The sequence below is a fragment of the Momordica charantia genome (genome assembly GCF_013281855.1).
Source record: "Momordica charantia cultivar OHB3-1 chromosome 11 unlocalized genomic scaffold, Mcharantia_2.0 BLBB01000011.1, whole genome shotgun sequence".
Taxonomy (NCBI): Eukaryota; Viridiplantae; Streptophyta; class Magnoliopsida; order Cucurbitales; family Cucurbitaceae; genus Momordica; species Momordica charantia.
The window spans coordinates 1,844,603-1,863,690 of record NW_028275159.1 but is presented as its reverse complement, the minus strand read 5'-3'; the positions used below and the strand labels follow the sequence as shown (position 1 = coordinate 1,863,690).

General features: G+C 36.9%; 3 protein-coding genes across 8 annotated transcripts; 1 reads left to right on the top strand and 2 right to left on the bottom strand.

Moving 5' to 3' along the window:
• Positions 1-495: 495 nt before the first annotated feature.
• LOC111009843 (uncharacterized) lies at positions 496-4,462 on the bottom strand. Of its 2 annotated transcripts, XM_088119708.1 has the most exons (8): positions 4,244-4,462; positions 3,832-4,054; positions 3,322-3,448; positions 3,075-3,161; positions 2,353-2,994; positions 1,754-2,102; positions 1,352-1,433; positions 496-967 (listed from the first exon to the last, which is right to left on the bottom strand). In XM_088119708.1, the coding sequence occupies exons 2-8, from the start codon at positions 4,018-4,020 to the stop codon at positions 761-763; spliced, it is 1,683 nt and encodes a 560-aa protein (XP_087975834.1). In that variant the 5' UTR covers positions 4,021-4,054; positions 4,244-4,462; the 3' UTR covers positions 496-760. The 2 variants fall into 2 exon arrangements, with proteins under 2 accessions (XP_087975834.1, XP_022138778.1); XM_022283086.2 differs by lacking the exon at positions 4,244-4,462 and having other exon boundaries at positions 3,832-4,237.
• A 1,011-nt stretch (positions 4,463-5,473) lies between these two features.
• On the bottom strand, positions 5,474-12,831 carry LOC111009535 (S-adenosyl-L-methionine-dependent methyltransferases superfamily protein). Of its 5 annotated transcripts, none has more exons than XM_022282658.2 (14): positions 12,636-12,830; positions 12,439-12,478; positions 12,262-12,328; positions 12,036-12,121; positions 10,343-11,319; positions 10,057-10,251; positions 9,794-9,960; positions 8,726-8,957; positions 8,338-8,473; positions 7,658-7,752; positions 7,436-7,499; positions 6,750-6,905; positions 6,549-6,638; positions 5,474-5,943 (listed from the first exon to the last, which is right to left on the bottom strand). In XM_022282658.2, exons 1-12 carry the CDS (start codon positions 12,728-12,730, stop codon positions 6,819-6,821), a joined length of 2,241 nt encoding a protein of 746 aa, XP_022138350.1. In that variant the 5' UTR covers positions 12,731-12,830; the 3' UTR covers positions 5,474-5,943; positions 6,549-6,638; positions 6,750-6,818. The 5 variants fall into 5 exon arrangements, with proteins under 5 accessions (XP_022138350.1, XP_022138324.1, XP_022138341.1 ...); XM_022282632.2 differs by having other exon boundaries at positions 7,436-7,559; positions 12,636-12,829; XM_022282649.2 differs by having other exon boundaries at positions 6,766-6,905; positions 7,436-7,559; positions 12,636-12,829.
• Positions 12,832-13,641: 810 nt separating this feature from the next.
• Positions 13,642-18,769, top strand: THO5 (THO complex, subunit 5). Its single transcript, XM_022276588.2, has 8 exons — positions 13,642-14,063; positions 14,217-14,507; positions 15,045-15,381; positions 15,770-16,107; positions 16,227-16,486; positions 16,795-17,395; positions 17,479-17,613; positions 18,080-18,769. Exons 1-8 carry the CDS (start codon positions 13,836-13,838, stop codon positions 18,344-18,346), a joined length of 2,457 nt encoding a protein of 818 aa, XP_022132280.1. The 5' UTR covers positions 13,642-13,835; the 3' UTR covers positions 18,347-18,769.
• The last annotated feature ends 319 nt before the right edge of the window (positions 18,770-19,088 follow it).

Genomic DNA, 19,088 nt, shown 5'->3' with positions numbered 1-19,088 from the left:
GTCGTTCTTTTCCGCTTCAATCATCTTTTGCCGACCTGTGTAACTTCACCATCGGCAGCCACGTTATCCATTTGTTAAAATAAAATTGTTCGTATTTTTAAAAAAATTTCAATTTGAAAATTTAGATCAAATACAACATAAAATGTGACCATGTTAGTTTGCAACATAAAAATTTGAGTTTTTGACAATTTTGGCTTACATGACCGGAAATATGTTGCTCGTAGGTTAAATAAATCTATAGCTTGAAATAAATAAACTCAAATAACAACCATAGATTTTGGCCTCCACACCACCCTCCCTAGATAATATACCTATATATATAAGAATACGTGAGTATATACTGATTAAAACATATCTTCAACTAAAAGATCGAAGATTCAAATCTTCACTTCTCCATATTGTTGAATCAAAAATGAAAGATAATGAAATTCCAAAACGACCCCTACAATTATTGAAACCGTGGTAAGCTTGGGAAGAAAAAGTAAAAGAAAAAAATTTGACACCAAGTATAATATATTCAAGAGACATCCATATGTATAATATATGCTACATCCGAACGACCCTTTAAAAATCAACAAACCGTTGACTTGGTCGGCCATTGGATTTTCCCCTAGAGAATCCTGAAAATCTCTATTGTTAATTTGGGAGAAAGTTTCTGTTTGGTTTGGTTGGGGAGGATTTTGTGAAGAGAGAATGAATGAAGAACTTCCTTGTAGCATAAGAATCTAGAATGAGCAATTTCCTTGAACCTGAGCGGGCCTCAAAAGGCGTGGCAAGTGAAACAACCACTTAATGAAGTCCTCTGAGGGCTTCTCCCAGATGATATTACTCCTCGAGAAGACCCCTCAACTTGACTCATCTGGTTAGCTAGCACGGAGTTCCTCATTTCTTGAGCTTTCTTCTGAGAATATTTCAACTTATTTATAATCTTATCCATGGATGATGATCTCTTCTTCTCCAGCTTCATCTGAATTATATATACCTCCAAATGAGTAACTATACTTTTATGCCCGTATCTTAAGTTTTAGAGAATTTAAGATTATTGCACGTTCATAGTTCCCCATGAGAAACAAAAATATCAAGCATGGCAAATTGTTCAAAACTTTAGCACTGCGGTATAACCAAGTAATAAAGACAACGACTTCTGAAGGAGATGAGCAATAAATTTTGAAAAATAAGTTTCAACATTTGATTTTAGTAAAAGATACTCTACTGCATCGTGAGAGGGAGCAAATCATGTCAAATCCTCGTGTATATAACTTACTAATTTCATGTCTGAAAATTTCAAGCCACGTGTGCATCTGCATATATATGTCAACAATAAATGTTATAGGTAGAGTTGAAGACAAACCTCTAACTTCCTTATAGCTGCCTCAGCTTTTGCCTTCTGAAGATTCTCCCATGCTGTGATCTTTGCCTCCTCTCTCATTACTCTGCCAAAAGAGTAGGGATTGGCAACGAAGTAGTTAGTATTATTATGTTATTTTCCGCATGATAACTTACTAATACAAATACATAGAATTCTGGCTACCAATATAATCTAATGTCAGTGTCTAAACAATATCAACACTCCAGTCCCAACCTTCATGTTGTGCAGAAAGCACATCTTTTCTCTGTCTCTCTTCGATTCAATAGTTTTTGTCTTTAATAATTAAAATCTCTTCAAAATCAATTTTTATTATTTTTTCTTCATGAGGTTGAGATGCATTATACCATCTTATATAAATATGATTGTGCAGAAGAATTTACGTACTTTGAGATGCTCTTTGTTGTGTCGGACACATCCCAAGCACAGATGACAGGCTCTGCATCTTTATCATGAACTTGACCCTTGCATGGAATCCGGGATTTGTGTTTCTTAGACCACCTAGTCAAGGTAACTCGTCCATCAACCTCGACATCCTTGACTTCTGATTTCAAGCAAGACATACTCTTTAGCTCCCAAATGGGCTGTGCAGAAGGAGCGGAAACAGAGATAGGCAGCCTAATCCCCAAAGATGATTTAAAGTTATCGTCAGGGCTCATTTGGGTCGACATGTCCCTTCTTGAAACATCACGAGATATAATTGTGGCTGAGTTGTCAACTCCGTTAGAGTCTTGACCTACATTTTTATACTTAGCAGATTAAAACGGTGGTTTTGGAGGATTAGAAACAAGTCTTGAAATCAATATAATTCAAGTTTTTTCACCACCCAAGAACAAACTCCCTTTTGACATACTCTAGGACAGAAGGCGAACTATTTAAACAAATTTCGATCAAATTGATGATTAATTCAATAAATCATGACATAATGAGATTTTGTTCAAAGAAGATTAAAGTTGTACCAACTGAAGTGGTAAACAGGAACTCACTTGTCGTTTGGGAGCAGCCATGCACGCTGACTGAGCGTGCCATGCCAGGCTGAGTTTCCACAGGGTTGTCTGCTTCATGACCACTAGTATGAACTGCCAACTCATTTGCTGCAACCATTCCCGCTGAAAACGGCGGAGACATGAAATCTGCTTCCTTCGATCCTTCAAGCATTGGCATTCCTGGTGAATACAATGAATTGTATGCAATACCAGGGAATCCAAGTGGGCCACTTTTCGACTTTGGCCGCCTCTGAGCTGGTGGAACAGCGGGCTTGACTATGCCATCTTTTGGAACGGGACTGAAAATCCACCGCTCTGCATCTTCCCACTTTGATGGCAACGTCCTCCCATTGTTGAAAGGCAAGAATGCAGTAGTCATATGCTTCGAGCTAGAATTTTTATGTAATGGCACTCTTTCTGAACTCCAACCCTTTTGGATTTCGGCATTGGCAGGCTTACAGCTCTGCGTGGCAGGACTTTGTAACATACTAGTATCAGACATTCGAGGTGAGAAAGAGCTCTTTCGCACGATTGCCAGACGAGGTGATGAGACAGTGACATTATTCAGGTCCAATGAAGCGGGTCTTTGCCTGTCTACCTTATTCATTAAAGCTTCAGATCTAGTTCTTCGATCCCGACATTCTGTAAAAACAGCCGGGCTAGTATCTTTCACAAAATGTTGAAGACTGAGCATTTATCAATTAGGTGAGGTAACAAATTACCTTTGAGAGCCAGAGAAAAAGAGCTTCTAGCCATATCCAACGCTTGATGTCCATCCATCCCATCAGTATAGCTGTTTTCCCTTTCAACTGCCCAAGATTTGAAGATATCGAACGTGAGACGAAGACGGGTGACCACAATGTGAAAACTCTAATGAACTTGGTCGTTTCTGTGAAACTCCTAACATTTTCTTTTCTTTTATCCTTTTCTTTTCTCTTTAATCTTAAAGCCTGAAAACCAACTCTGTACCTTTAACTCTCTCTCTTTTTCCAGGTTGACGACTGTGCTCCATACCCAAATTGGAATTGATTGCATTTGGATCCGAATCTGGACTACTGGTTTCTTCTTTGCATTCCTCATTGTTCCCTTCCAGATGCTGCAATCAAATACAGATTTCGAAAACTACGAATTCGACAACGAGCTCGAGTATGCCTATTACTTGTGTATTCCAAAATAGCATACTCGAAAGTACTCCGGCTGCGACTATTTATGCAAAATCTCACAATTCAAACAGAATCTTCACCGCCATATTCACTCAATTCAATAACTCGAAATATTCCATCACATTATAGGTACAAACTAGTTATTCAAGCTTTCCCGCTTGTCAAAAACAAAAGAGTATCCGCTTAAAGAATCGAAAGAATTGGATGTCGTTCACAAGCATGCAAGCTACAAAAACCTACTCGTTCCAGAAACGCGAAAGAAGAAGGCAAGCGAATTAATTAAGCAAGTTACTTATGAGAGAAGTGACGACATTACCAGGGACAGGGAGATATCAGAGGTTCGACAGTCATAGTCGTGAGCGTCGGATGTGAAGGAGCAGCGTTCGACACTGGCAGAAGTAGACGAGAAAACGCTGTGATTCGACTCAAGAGTGAAAACGACGGACTCAGGACTAGAATCCCGAGTTCTGAAGCGCGATCCTACGGACAATGCAGCCTCCGCCATCGCTCTCAATCGGCTTCCTCAATCGACACAGTAACTTAAAGACAAAACAAAACGCGAATTACCTTCAGATTGCGTATTCCTTTCTCTGGAAGAAAGAGGTTTAAGAAAGCGCAAGAAATGGCGGACATTAAGGAAAATAACACAGCATGCAGAGGCGTGATTATCTCAAGGTCAAGCATGCTTAATTATGAAGCGCCATTACAAATCAAAGGCAGGTAAAAACCATAATTTCATGTGTTCGCTTCTTTTGAGATTCCACCATTGATAGCCCTAGTTGTTGACAAAAATCCGTAAAAGAAATTTGACTGGAACAGTGGTGTAGTAGGGTCCCATTGGATCAGATGCTAGAGGAAACAACAGTCTGCCAATTTTAAATTTTTCTGCTGCCTTTGCTATTATTTCCCTGCAATGCAATACAAGAGCCAACAAAGAAATCAAGAAGGCGTAGCCAGGACGCGCCAAATTGCGTGCCGTGAAGGTGGAGTTCCTCGAACCGTTCGATATAAGTTCGATTCTCTCTCCTTCGTTTAACGGAGTAGGATGTAGATTTTTTTCTATTTAATATATATTAAAATTATCGTTGAACTATGTTCGTTTGGTAGATGTCTTTACTGTTGAAAAACTGACAGCTATTTATTTTATTAAAAAAATATTTTTTCATTTCTTTATGCACTAATCTCTTTTAACTATCTTATCTTTTTTTTAATAGTAGATAGCAAGAGATATCTACCAATCGACCAGTACCTAAATATTATTCATATTAAGAGATACTCTACTTTTTAAACACTTAAATATTATTTATGATTTATTCATAATTTTTCAAGTTTATTAAGTTATTAGAAGATACTCTACTCATTAAACACTTAAATATTATTTATGATTTTTCGAGTTTGTCTCGGGTAAGTGATATTTACTTTGCACCAACGATAGGCCCACATACTAACACTCAATAGGCCGAGTTTGTCTCTTACTATCAGTCACGTCTTCCCGATGCAAACAAATCTGGCTTGAACCCAGCTCTGGCCCTGCCCAGTTAACATGTTAAATCATGCCCCTCCTCTATAGTCTATTCTATTTAATCCAAATATCAATAAAATCTTGAATTTACAGAAAGTAAATGATCCAGAAGAAGCTTGAAAATTACTAAAGTTAAAGAAATTATTTCAAGTATTCATGCATGTACGAAGGTATCACTGTAAAATGACAAATTAGAGAGGTTTCATGGAAAGAAAATAAATGTAGCGGGAGGTAGAGTGAGAAAAATATGAATAAAACCAAATTTGATTTATACAACAAAGAGCGTTGGAAAAATTATATGCATGAGAAATCAAACGTTGTAACAAATTACACGTCTAAGCACGCAACCTACGGCCAAAGTCTATTTTTCCTTAATATTCAAACGTTTATTTGCACATCCAATGCTTCCCGATGTTTCTATGACATTTTGAAAGAATAACATCAACTTTTTATACATCTATTTCAGAAATATTAATTCATATTACATGTAAAGACTAATAAGAGTAAGACTAATGGACACAAATGATTGTTACTTGAAACAAAAGTCGATGCATAACTTACTTTCCTAAAAGTCAGAAGTTTGAACCTCTAGCCTCTTGTCAAGTTAAAATAACAACCTCTTGTCAAGTTAAAATAACAACTGATTGTGCAGTCGCTTCGTCTGCATATACATTAATAGGAATACGCTCCATTTGAGTATACATTCTGTAAACAGGAATACCATTTCTTCTTCGTCTTCCAAGTTCTAATCCGATGGTCGGTTGCATGTGAGCCATAATCATATATCTTTCAATTTCACTGGAAACAACTTTGTAGCAACAGTCCCTACCTAACTGTAGCTTATAATGATTCCATCTTCGTACAATGGGCCAATTGAAAAGTTGACCCATGAGGGAGTGCCCCCTTCTGTACGTCCAAATTAGTATCACAAGAGGGAAAAAGAAAAGAACAGTAAATATTGAACTGTAGTAGTATATTTGTAAGCACTTTGCAACCCAATGATTGAAGAGAGAAAATTATGGAACAAAGAAGTTTTGTATTGACTCGAATGTATTTAAAATTACATCTATATTAGACCAAACTTCTTGAGACTGAAATTTTCAACTTTTTCAACTTTTTCAACTTCAACGATAATCTAATTTTGATTCTTCTCAGTCAAAGATTCAGAATGGAATGCAAATTATCTAGTATTGAAATTCAGTAACAATAAGGAATCCTGTCCAATACAGTATTGAGTCCGAAAAATCTCTCATTCATAGTTCAATTTGATTAATGGTCCAAGGATATTTCACATGAAAACCCAATTTCAAGAATGGTCCTATAGATGAGAGATGAAACAACAAAATGATGCGTGACATCATACTGTCAGTAAATTAGCAGTCCCAGTGCTTTTCCTTCTTTTCTTTTCCCCCTTAATGGGTCCAGTAATTTAGTAAATAGTATCCACAAAGGTTAAACGCTTTCCCTATCTAGCTGTAGATCATTTTCTTGACATGTAAGAGAGGTCTCACCAATTATAAGGGGCTGAGTTTAGTGTACAGGGAACTATTCCTCCTCTCCATGTTGTCCAAATTGTTTTGCCAAGCCGATAATTTAAGAACCTATCATGTGTCAGCAAAAACGACAACTTAAAATAGTTGCTTGTAGCCTTATATGAACGTACAAGAGAAAATAAAGGGTAACAGTGAAGTAAAACTATAAGCTAGAACAACCTGCTTCGCGCTGTACCTTCTATCCACCACAATTGCTGGAGGATCTCTTAAAAAGAGAATATGGTACTATTAGATGCCATTGGGTTCGTTCGTAGATCCATTGCTAAAGTAAGCAGTTATTGCCTTCAACTTGCCATTTAAAAAGTTTTTCTCGACCTGCGAACAGAATTAAAAATAATTTTAGAATCTAAATAAGTGAATATGGTACAATGTTACATCGGGAAATAATTTTTTGGTAGGACTGTGTTAAAAAATGAATTCAAGGTGTAATGGATTATTTATCAGAAGTAGGACCAGTGACATCAAGAAAAAAAAAATAGTGAACCTTCTACAGGTTACGAGAGGAGTGCAGACGTGAGTGAGCACATTCAAGAGTGATTAGGAGCTTGCATGCTTGCATGTATAGGAGAAAGAAGAGTTAGAGACTCGAGCATTCCTTTACCATGCAAAACTCAATTTTAACTTGTAGTAGGAACTGCACTAACTGCAGATTATATATTGCACAATGGAAAGAGAAACCTAGATATTCATTATGGTATACCAATACTACTACCCTTCCTGTTCTTGATATTCCATAAAAAGCACCATACCAGCTTTTCGACATCTACGATCTATTGATGTCAATTCTTAAGCCTGCAACCAGTTTACAAGAAACAGATGTTGAGCACAAAAAAGTGTATTCTTACCTCAAGTGACCATGGAGGATCTGAAGAAAGAGACAGCTCTGCTAGTTGGTCAACGTTAACATTCCTTGGAAGAAACATGACAACAAAGGGAGCAATTTTCTTAGCAATGTTGAAGAGAAAATACCTGCACAGGTACAGGCAAAAGCAATGCTCAGATGATGATAAAAACAATATTGGAGCAATGCTGAATTGAACTTCAGCTATAAAAGTCAGAAATCTTACCCATCATGTGGTTTAAGCATGGTCTTAAGGTCATAAGTATCTACTTTGGTATAATCAGGACCTCCCCAAGGAGGTGATAAGAATATAACGTCGGCCTGCAGCATGGAGAGATCAACATTTTAATATAATTAACGAGAGATGGAAGTATAGCATTGAAAGGTAAATAAAAACCAAGCTGCAAAAAATCAAATAAACTTTTTCTAGAATAGGCAAGAAGAAAGCCGCAGTTTAAAAGACTCTGCAACAATATACAGGAATTGTGTTCAGAAAAATTGGAATACACGATGCCAACAAATCATTGCATCCATTATGTTACTAGTAAAAAAAACGATATTCTTACGATAACATTCAAAACACTCACGCAGACACAATGAACATTCTCATGATAATTCCTTCTCTGAACAGTGATCCTGCAGGTGATACTTTCACTGTCTAAAATAACAAACATTGACAATGCAGGTTTTTAGTTATCACAGGGAAAACTTAAAATTTTGAAATAACAGAGATTTTTAAAATTGACTTGGTAGCTTTCATTACACATCTCGAGAAATTGGCTTTCTAAAACAAACATTCATTTCTCAGTATTAGAATAATTATGAAATTTTTCTAAAAAGAAAAAAAGAAAATGTAGATTTTTTTTTAATTATTTAAAAAGAAAGAAAGATGGAAAAACTCAATACCTTGAGACTTGGGGCTAAACGGAAGAAGTCCCCCTTTATGAAATCTATTTGATCTTCAACACCATAGATGGAAGCATTGTGATGTGCATATCTAATCTTTCTTGGATCAATATCAATTGCGATAACATGTTTGGCCCTGTAATATCATCAACAGGTTAATTAAACATAGATGTTGAGTCAGGAATATTCAATTAAATATCTTCTAAAAGTTGTAAAAAAGAATAGCACATAAATCTGATCAGATCTACTTGTTTATCAACCACTGGTACACATGGACAAATAAACTATTCAAAATCCTAAACAATTATCCGAGCGTATGACATACATGCAAGTGTCAACTATCCCCATAAACTTAAAAAAATGAAAGAAGAAATTAACCGAACATCACCTCTGGGAAAACTGGATGGCATTTCCACCAACCCCAGTGAAAGAATCAACTATCAGATTGCAACCACAACGTAATGCATGATGCTGAGCAATAGGCTCTGGAGTTACAGAAAACCATCCTTCTTCGTCCATTTTTACACCATCATCAAATCTGGAGAATAGTTGATACCTCTGACACCAATATTTAGCAATACTTGTGGGATACTCTTCAGTAATTGCTAGAGATTGAAATTCTGCAGAAGAAAATTAGTCTTTAGGGAGAAAAGAATGTTATTGCAGAAGTACTACGTCTAAAGAAGACTTGTCCAAAGAGGAGGGAAAAACACAGCATTTACCCATGAATTTATTCACTTCCTTTCAAATTGATCAACATCAAGTTACTTAGACAAAAATTCATACTTCTAGTTCAAATTCTTGATGTTTATGGTTAGCCCGAACTCTAATCTCCTCTTCCTATCTGCATATCATAGAACTGAAAGTGACTAGATATGGCACAGTAACCAAGGTCCCATACATTAAGAGATAGTCTGAACTTTTAACTGGGATGTCAAGCTCTTATAATCTTCAGGATGATGAAATCAATTTGTGAGTCAAAACCAATATATCGGACAACAAAAATCAGATCAAAACTATTTTGAAATACAAGTGGAAACAAAGGGGAACATATCATATTCTAATCATTAAGCGACCCAACAAATTGATCTGTCCATTTACTTCTGCCAAAATCTTTCTATATTCCCCCTTGGGCTGGCAAAAAGATCTAATTAATGCCTCCAAGCCCCAAGAGACAGTCCAATTGACAAGAGTTTGGGGTCTTCTGGAATCTGGTCATCTTGCTTAGAGGTCTCAAGTTCGAACCTTCACATGAGCTTAATACCAAAAACCGTTGATGTCTCGACTTTGAGACGGGTGCGGGTGCCCCTAGGGAGCAAAGCTCCGACCCCCAGTTATCAAGAGAAAAAGAAAAATATCTAATTGATTAAACTTTATGGAATGGAACGTAAATAAAATTTCTATTGATGATAAAACTAAGTATTTTGCAGACATAGTGGAGGCAGAAGAAAAGAACCTTCATTTCTCTCGGATAATTGCCTACGCCTGCGTATCCTTTTCATTTTCTTTTTCCTACTTATTCCAGCAAGATTTTTCTCAGCGCCCAGTGTACATATGGTACGTCCATTTCCAAAATCCATGCCACTGTCCCTTTGATCTGCCTGCTGAATCATATGAGAAACACTGAAAACATAGCAAGGGAGCCCAAACATAAGAGTTATTCGTGGTGAGATCAAGAGACTAATAGACACCAATCACAATTCAGATTCTAAATGCTACCTGCTAGTATATATACTCATTGTGCCTTCATCATCATCGTAATCATCTCTAGTAACAATATCTATCTCTGGTGAGTCGATGTTACTAGGTTTGCCAAGGCTGAAGGTTTTTTGTTCAAGAGCTCCATTTGCAAAAGTGAGCTGGAAATCATTGCTGCAGTGCTCACGACATAGTTGCTTGACATGACCTTCACAACTGAAACCACGATAAGTAATCAATATTCCCCTCCAAAAAGAGTATTCATATAGGTAACAGAATATGGGAAATAGAAATAATAGACAAGAACCTGCATCCAATATCTTTCCTGGTATTTCTGCAACTGGTCTGGCAATCATGAGGATCATCAGAATGCTTGTGACTGTTGGTTGAAGTATTGATGAATCCACTAGTTTCGGGGCTCTCAATTAAAATACTAGAGCCCTCCGAAAGTGTCTCACCAAGCACACTACAAATATCTTGTGATTTTACATCTTCCACTACATCCATTTCAGCAACTTCAGCAATTGACTCATTTGCTGTGCAATCGGCATCAGAAAGTGCAAAATGTTCCAACCCTGCAGGAGGGTTCCAAGTTGATTCATGTGACTTTATATTATAGAAGTAATTTCTCATATAAAAAGAATCCCAATACACCATCCATTCTCCAAATTCATGAATACATCCAACAACATGGTCATTTTCATCATAGCCTGCTTCCATATGAAGGAGAGATGATTCGGCTACTAATGGCAGTCCAATGCCACTATCAATGTTGATCTTCTGCACTTCAGTATCTTGTAGAGTCATGGAAGAACCTTCTAACTCCATAGGTGGTTCAAGCGCCTCGCTATGGCTGACATCAATACCTATCATATACCTTTTTGGAGAATGAACTTTATCTAAACTTATTGAACTCGATGTAACTATTGAATGATTCCCCAACACAGCATTGCCTGGACTTGATTCATGGTCTTCCCCATTATTCAACAAACTATCAATCATAAGATTGTGAGATTGTTCTTCAACGGTACTACTGATAAGTCCAGTTGAATTAGGTAAAATATCTCCATCAAGGAAGACATGACAATCAGACGCTTCACTTTGGTCCACCATAGATGCGCAACATAGAGAACCTATTGCATCATCGTTGAAATTAAGGTTAGCTACAATCTCCTCTCCGCTGCTCACTCTGGGAAACTCCATTTCTTTGTCTAAAAGTCCTTGTTGGATCCTAGAATGTTTGATGGTAGCTCTTCTTTTACCAGTGGTGATTCCATTTCTCTTCTGCAACATGGCAAAACATTGCAGCTTCAGAACTATCGATAAAAGCAGAGAAAATTATTTTCCACGGAAGGTTATAGTAATGCAAGAAAACATAGCAATCCATTTGGTCATCCTTCTCCCAGAAAAATCATATTTCCATATCATTTGCAAGTCAATCTGCTAGCAGCTATGACGAGTGAAAAAAAAAATGCCTAATACGGGCAATACAATAGATATGCAGCATTTATCTCAATACTTGTGATTGTTCTATAAGAAATTAAACAAAATATATGGTAGAGCTACAATAGTTATTGTAAGATAATTTCTAATAGCCACTGAAAGGATATGGCCAAAAAAACAGCAAAAAAAAAATTTATGTGGAATAGCTATTTGCGTAATGGATTGAATTATCCCTCCAATCTTTGTGCTAGTCAATTTCGTTCTTAGACTTTTCAAGATCTCATTTTTGTCCATATAATTCAATTCATTATATGAGTCATGATAAATATAATGAGAACCTAATGTGATACTTAAATATAATGACGCAACATTGATGTGTACTGACACATTGATTTTGTTAACAGTTTCTTAACATTCAGTAAAGATACTAGATAGAGACCGTTGAAACTAATTAATTAAAATATAAACTTATGGAATATAGGAGTGTCAACATGAAATTAGAAGACCGAAGTTGTAATTTAACCTAAGAACTACACATAAATAGTATATCGAAGTACCTCTTTGTTGGTGTGGAACGAAAGAGGAAGCCCCAAAGCATTCATCTGTTGAGTAAGTTCTGTATCCTCCGGTAATAAGCTAATACCTGGCCAGTGACATTTTAGCACCAATTAACATGCATGATTATGCCACAGAAATAGTGGGAGAGCATCAAGTTTGCAACATATACCTCATAACTTAAAATAACAACAAAACTGAGGAAACAGAGAGCTTGACAGCACTTACCACTGATTGTAGAACAAACTTTTTCACCTAAATCTTCGTTATGGGTATCATCGGCATCAGGAGCTAACTTATTATAATAAACGAAGAAATTAGTAGACTGCAGAGTAAGCAGGGAGCAGAGAGAACTCAACTAATTAACTCAATGCCGTAATTCGAAACAGTGAATTAAATACTCACACTGCGCTCCGCTCGTCTGGCTGCTTCTGTTTCGTCATCCCTGAAACGCAGCCATTGATTTTTTTCATTAATACAAGATAAACTAAGTGAAGAAGAAGAAGAAAAGTGGAACGGTGAAAGTATAATGAGTTGTTTTCTTGTAATTTAAATTCCCCTAATCTTCCGGTAACTGTAGGCACTGAGGTAAGAAAGGTCACCATAGAAATACTTCGGTCAACTTGAAGAGAGGCCCGAGAGCCCTAATAGCAGGGGCTCCGACTTCGTCTTCCGATTCTCCGTTGTCAAATCCCATTGTTTCGGAGAAAATCGGGACTCCAAACAAGAACTACGATCAGCTCTACGGCAGCACTCTCTCTACCGCCATTAACTATGCGCCATTTTTTAAGCGACAGATTTGGCGTTGCGAATGATTTGTATTTTGGAAAATAACACATCCTTTCTTTTTTTTCTTTTGGACAAATGACACATCCTTTCTTTTTCTTTTTGATAAATAACTTATCCTTCCTAAAATTATAAAAGTTGTTAAATTATATTTCTTAAAAAACATAAATTAAAAGAAAAACTTTTAAATTTTAGTTCTTTCTCTGTGTCTCCTAATTTTATTAGGCCGAAGTATATGTCAATTATCACTAAGTGTTAATATTAAAATAATAATGTTAATCGAATATACTTATTATAATTAAAACTAAACTGTTTATTTGGAAAATTATGCTTGATTCATTAAACCACTGTAGGTTGTGTAATTGTCATGATATTTAATTAGGTTGATTTTCTCGATAACACACATATCATTTATAAATTTTCAACATTACTCTCGATGATTCATAAATGTTTAAAAGCTATCATTTGAGGACATATCTATCAATATTTTGAATGAAAATTATCGAGACAATTAACTTGTTTTAAACAACTAATTGGTACAACAATAAATTTAAAATTTAACTTTGTACGATTCCTCACCATTTCAATCAATTGATTCTTTTATCGTGATTAAATATCAAATTTGTTGCAATAATCATTTCAGATAAATTTATATATTATTTATGGATTATGCCTGATCAACTTTTTTATTCAAATGTGTGTTCGAGAGTATTTTAATTTTTAAAACGTTTTTGAAAAGTGAACAACGAACGCAAGGTATTTTTTGTTTATGAAACAAAGAGCGAAGTTCGGGTATTTGTTGTAATTTTATTACTGTTATTTTTATTTTTGAAGGTTGTTTCATTTTTTTACCCAATCATAGTAATCCGCCCCGACCGGCAGCCGATCGTCCCGTCGATGCTAGGTCGATAAACACGCCGTTTTATGACTGTGCTGCTACAATTCGGCTTTAGCATAGCAAAGCTCAGACCAGCGCCTAGCGGGTGATTGAATCAGGCGGGGAACAACTTCCAGTGATGGACGAGGAGATAGAGGAGGGAATGCTTATAGAAGACGAAACCGAGCCCCCGCCGTCGGAGAGCAATACCGGGAAAATTTCTCCTTACGAAACGCTGCGAGAGAGTAAAAGTTCCGTGGAGGAGATTGTGACCAAGATGCTCTCCATCAAGAAGCATGGCGAGTCCAAAACTCAGCTCAGGGAACTTGTTACCCAGATGTTCCTTCACTTCGTAACCCTTCGCCAGGTTCTTATCTCCATTTGCTCTCTCTTCTAGGGTTTTAGACTATTTCCAAGAATCGTTGATTCGGGATGGTAGTTTTTCTTGTGTTTCTCTTTCGTTTGCGTTTTCAAATTGCAGCCGCTGTAATAACTGTTGTGGCATAATGTTCGCTCACAGGCGAACCGCTCTATTTTGCTGGAAGAGGACCGAGTGAAAGCTGAAACAGAGCGTGCAAAAGCTCCTGTTGACTTCACCACTCTGCAACTCAACAACTTGATGTACGAAAAAAGTCACTATGTCAAAGCTATAAAGGCCTGCAAAGACTTCAAATCGAAGTATCCTGATATTGAACTCGTGTCTGAGGATGAGTTTTTCCGGGATGCGCCAGAAGACATCAAGAACTCCATTAGGTCAAAAGACAGCGCGCACAATCTGATGTTGCAGAGGCTTGACTATGAGCTTTACCAGGTGGCCTCGATTTCTTGTTTTTAATTGTCTCATTGAGTTAATTAGCAAGAATGCAGACTGCATATGGTAATTAGAGATACCGATAACTCAGCCAGGAAGCGTGTAAGCAATAGCTCCATATTATTTTCAGAACTTTGAGGAGGAATTGCCTTCCTTTCGATCGCTTATGTGGTTCTAAAAGAATTGTAGACCGCTCCATCGGCTTGATTATTATTTTCAATAATTGTGGGTGATCAGGCTAGCTCGTGTGTCATTTGACTAACACTAAAAGACATCCTACAACATTTTACAATGGAAAGTTCCTTAACATTATGACTTCAAAGTTATCTCATACAGGAGCTTACTACTCCCCATTTAGATGATGGATGAATGAATGATGGTATTCCATCAGCTATGTATGTTTTTGGTTTATGTTTGGAAGTTCCAATTCTCCATCCTCAGCCTCGTGCATATACATAGTTGATTTTTTTTTCCTAGTGAAAATGTTTGTTTTTCCACTGTTGCTATTTAGTGTATTAATATCCATCATCTTATCAGCGCAAAGAACTTTGCAAACGTCGAGAGGAACTGGAACAACATAAGAAAAGCCTTTCAGAAGTCATTGCCAATAGAAAGAAATTCTTGTCAAGTCTTCCCTCACACCTCAAGTCCTTGAAAAAGGCATCCTTGCCTGTACAGAATCAGTTGGGAATATTGCAAACAAAGAAATTAAAGCAACACCAACTAGCAGAGCTACTTCCACCTCCTCTTTATGTGATCTACTCGCAATTCTTGGCACAAAAGGAAGCTTTTGGTGAACATATTGATTTGGAGATAGTAGGAAGTGTCAAAGATGCCCAAACTTTTGCACGCCATCAAGCAAATAAGGAAACTGGTTCGTAGGTGTTTATTTGTTCTACAACCATTAGTTGAATAATTATATCTCATATATGATTATGTATGCACTGTAAAAAAATTATTTTAATGTCCGAGAGTTCAATGGGATGCATATGCTATTGATAAACTTTCTTCTCTTTTAATTATTTTTTCATTGTTACGTACTATATAGCCTATTCGAATGAATTGAGTTGATTATTAATTGATTTCATCAAATGAAACTAAATCCCAGTCCCAGATCATATTTATTTTCCTACGAAAGGAAATTTGAGATAACTGGATACCACTTTCTTTGGACTGTATAGTCTATATTAAGCACACCATCCTCCTATAATTCTTTACTCATTCTTTTTTTTAAATAAGGATTATCATTGCAAATATTTCAGGTACATCAACCAATGCCGAGAACTCCAAGTTGGAGGATGATGCTCCCGATGAAGATGATGATGGCCAAAGGAGGAGAAAACGGCCAAAGAAGATTCCAGGAAAGGTGAGCATTGAGCATGCAGGGATATATCAAGTTCATCCGCTAAAGATCATCCTTCACATATATGATGATGAAACTTGTGAACCCAAGTCAATGAAATTGCTTTCTCTGAAGTTTGAATGCTTGTTAAAGTTGAATATTATTTGTGTTGGGATCGAAGGATCTCATGAAGGACCTGAGAATAACATCTTATGCAACCTGTTCCCTGATGACACTGGCCTTGAGCTGCCCCACCAGGTGTGAATTTATTATTTGCCCTTTATATTTTTATTGTTCTGCTACCCCACCCCCAACTCACCTCTTCAACCAAAAGGGTGGGAAATCCAATGATGGTGCATTCCTTTTAATTGATGCAGTCAGCCAAGCTTGTTGTTGGTGAAACTCTTGCGTCATTTAGTGATAAGAGGACCTCTCGACCGTATAAGTGGGCCCAACATTTGGCTGGAATTGATTTTTTGCCAGAGTTGCCACCATTGGTGAGTGGCCAAGAAGCTGCCAGTGGTGAAACTGTTAAAAGTGATATTATATCAGGCCTCTCAATGTATCGTCAGCAAAACCGCATAAAGACAGTTGTGCAAAGATTACGCTCTCGGAAAAAGGCTCAGCTGGCTCTTGTGTGAGTCATTGATTTGTATGCAAAGTTTTAGATTACCAATGACTTTGAAGAAATAATAAGAGATGGATTTGTATCTTAGTGATCAAATCAGTCATTTGTTGTTGTGCTGTTCACTTGCAATTTCATGCACTATGATTGTGTGATTAACATTGTGTTTTGTCAAGAAAACCATATATGCCATGTTTACTTTTACTCCTACAGCATTTTGTATAACTGAATCTTTTTCCTTTGGTGGAGGGATCACTATTTCAGCTAACTATGGTTTGTGGTTTCTGTTGAGAAATTGGAACTTTTCTATTGACTGACAGGGAACAGCTCGATTCACTTGAAAAACTCAAATGGCCAGTTCTGACATGTGCTGACGTCCCATGGGTTTCACATAAACCTTCATGCTGTTTGCAAGGTTGGTCGCTCATGGGTCACCGTACAAGCCAGACATCATCTTTGACTACAATGGAGAAAGAGAAAGTTCAGGATACTGTAGATGTTGATATGCTTGGAAAATCTGGCATTTCAAGAGAAGAGATCGATGGTGCTAGGGAAGATGGGGAACTTCCCGCTCTAGTTTCAGCTACATCTATCTTAAATAAGCCTCAACTTACTCCCTTAAAAACATCCAATCTTGAGCATTCCAAACAGTTGACTCTAATTTCCAAAAGCATTACACCTCAAACCAATTACTCTAGGATGCAAAGTTTCAATAAACATGATGAAGAGTATGAGTTGATGCTAGATGTTGATTATGATCAGGATGAGCCCGTGCAGCCCGAGCCTGCCGCAGATGATGTAGCTTCTATTCCTTCCAACATGACAAAAAATACATGGATCGATTATGGGTCCAAGGAATATTGCCTTGTTATGACCAGGAATGCTGGTTCCCCCGCAAAAAATCTTAAATTGCAGGCTAAGGTAACATTTTCTTTTTAATTTACTGATAAAAACTATTTCTTGATTGATTTTCTGAATCTTGAGATCAAGTAACACTATGGCAGATTAAAATAAGCATGGAGTACCCTCTTAGGCCTCCTCTCTTCACTTTGAATCTTTACACGATAAATTCTGAAGAAAACCGTGATCAGAGTGGTGACTCTGATTGGTATAATGAACTTCGGGCCATGGAAGCTGAGGTAAGCAGCAGAGTTCGTTTTAATATCTCCACACACACTACACATTTGACCTTATTTTGTTCACAGCAGCCACTTGGTGCAAGTTAGATAAAAGTTACTGTAATTACTCTCTTAGAGATATTTGTGCTGGAAAGGATTTTCTAACTTCAATTCCAAATAGCCTTTTGTAAAATTATTACGTTAATGAACTGATGTTCTGTTTCTTTTCAAAAAAAAAATCTCCACAAACACCTGATTGTTGTTACAGTTCTCGTATTCACAAACATTATCGAAAAGTCTATGATGGAAAAAGCTCATTATGCTGTGGATTTATCAGTTTTTCTTGAAGGCACATATTTAACCAGTACTTTTTTCGTACTCGTGGGTGTACGGAATGTCATATGCACTTTGAATTAGACCTCTTCAGAGCTTGAGTATTTTAACCTGGTAATTTTTCACTTAGTGGATCTTGTTTTTTGTTCTTTAGGTGAATCTTCATATACTTAAGATGCTGCCCGTGGACGAAGAAAACTATATATTGTCTCATCAAATATGTTGTCTTGCAATGTTATTTAACTATTGCATCGGTGAGGCACCCCTGTTCTCTGAAAGGAGAAAGAGTAGTTCTGTCATTGATGTTGGATTATGCAAACCTGTCAGCGGTAGCCTACGTTCCAGGTCATTTAGAGGAAGGGATCGTAGGAAGATGATATCCTGGAAAGACATTGAATGCACTCCCGGCTATCCTTGCTAAGAATTTTCAGGATCTTAAAATTAAAATTATTATTGCAGTGCCTGCTGCTGGGGAACACAAATGTGATGAGATGATTTCTTCTCTTGCCAGTTTCTCCAGTATTGAAATATTGATTTGATGTCATGGCCATGGGTAGCAAGATACCCAATTCTTCAGGATTGTCGTCGCTCGTCTCCAAGATACCCCACCTGCTTGATTTAATACAAGTTTGAATGTTCTGCTAAACTGTTTCACTTTCTTCTAGTGCATTTGTTTCTGTATGTCCATTGAGGATCGCCTGTAAAATAGACTCTTCGGAAATGTTGTAACAGGCATACAATTCCCTGGCATTTTAATTGCAGCTCTGGATAATGTTATACAGAATTTTCAGAAGTGGTGTGAAGCTTTCAAGTGGGTATGAAGGAAATTAAAATTTGTTCTGAATCTGAGTCCCTGCAGCTGATCAACACGCTAAATTTTAAACGAGAGAGTTCCTAGTATTGAGGAAAATTTCATATCATGTACCCTTATTTAATAATTTTTTGCGTATATTTTGGAATACAGTACCTAGATTATTTGTAAAAGTAAAGGTTATTGTGCACTTCAAACAAAACTATTGTTCAGAATACTTCCAGGTTCTGTTTTTTCTTTATTTCGAGTTTTATCCGATGTAAAATGGACAACGGTTTAGTATTAAAGCTGTGATTGGGAGTAATTTTGATATGTCCAAAATTGCTTTTGTTATTGTTAAAATAATTCTCCT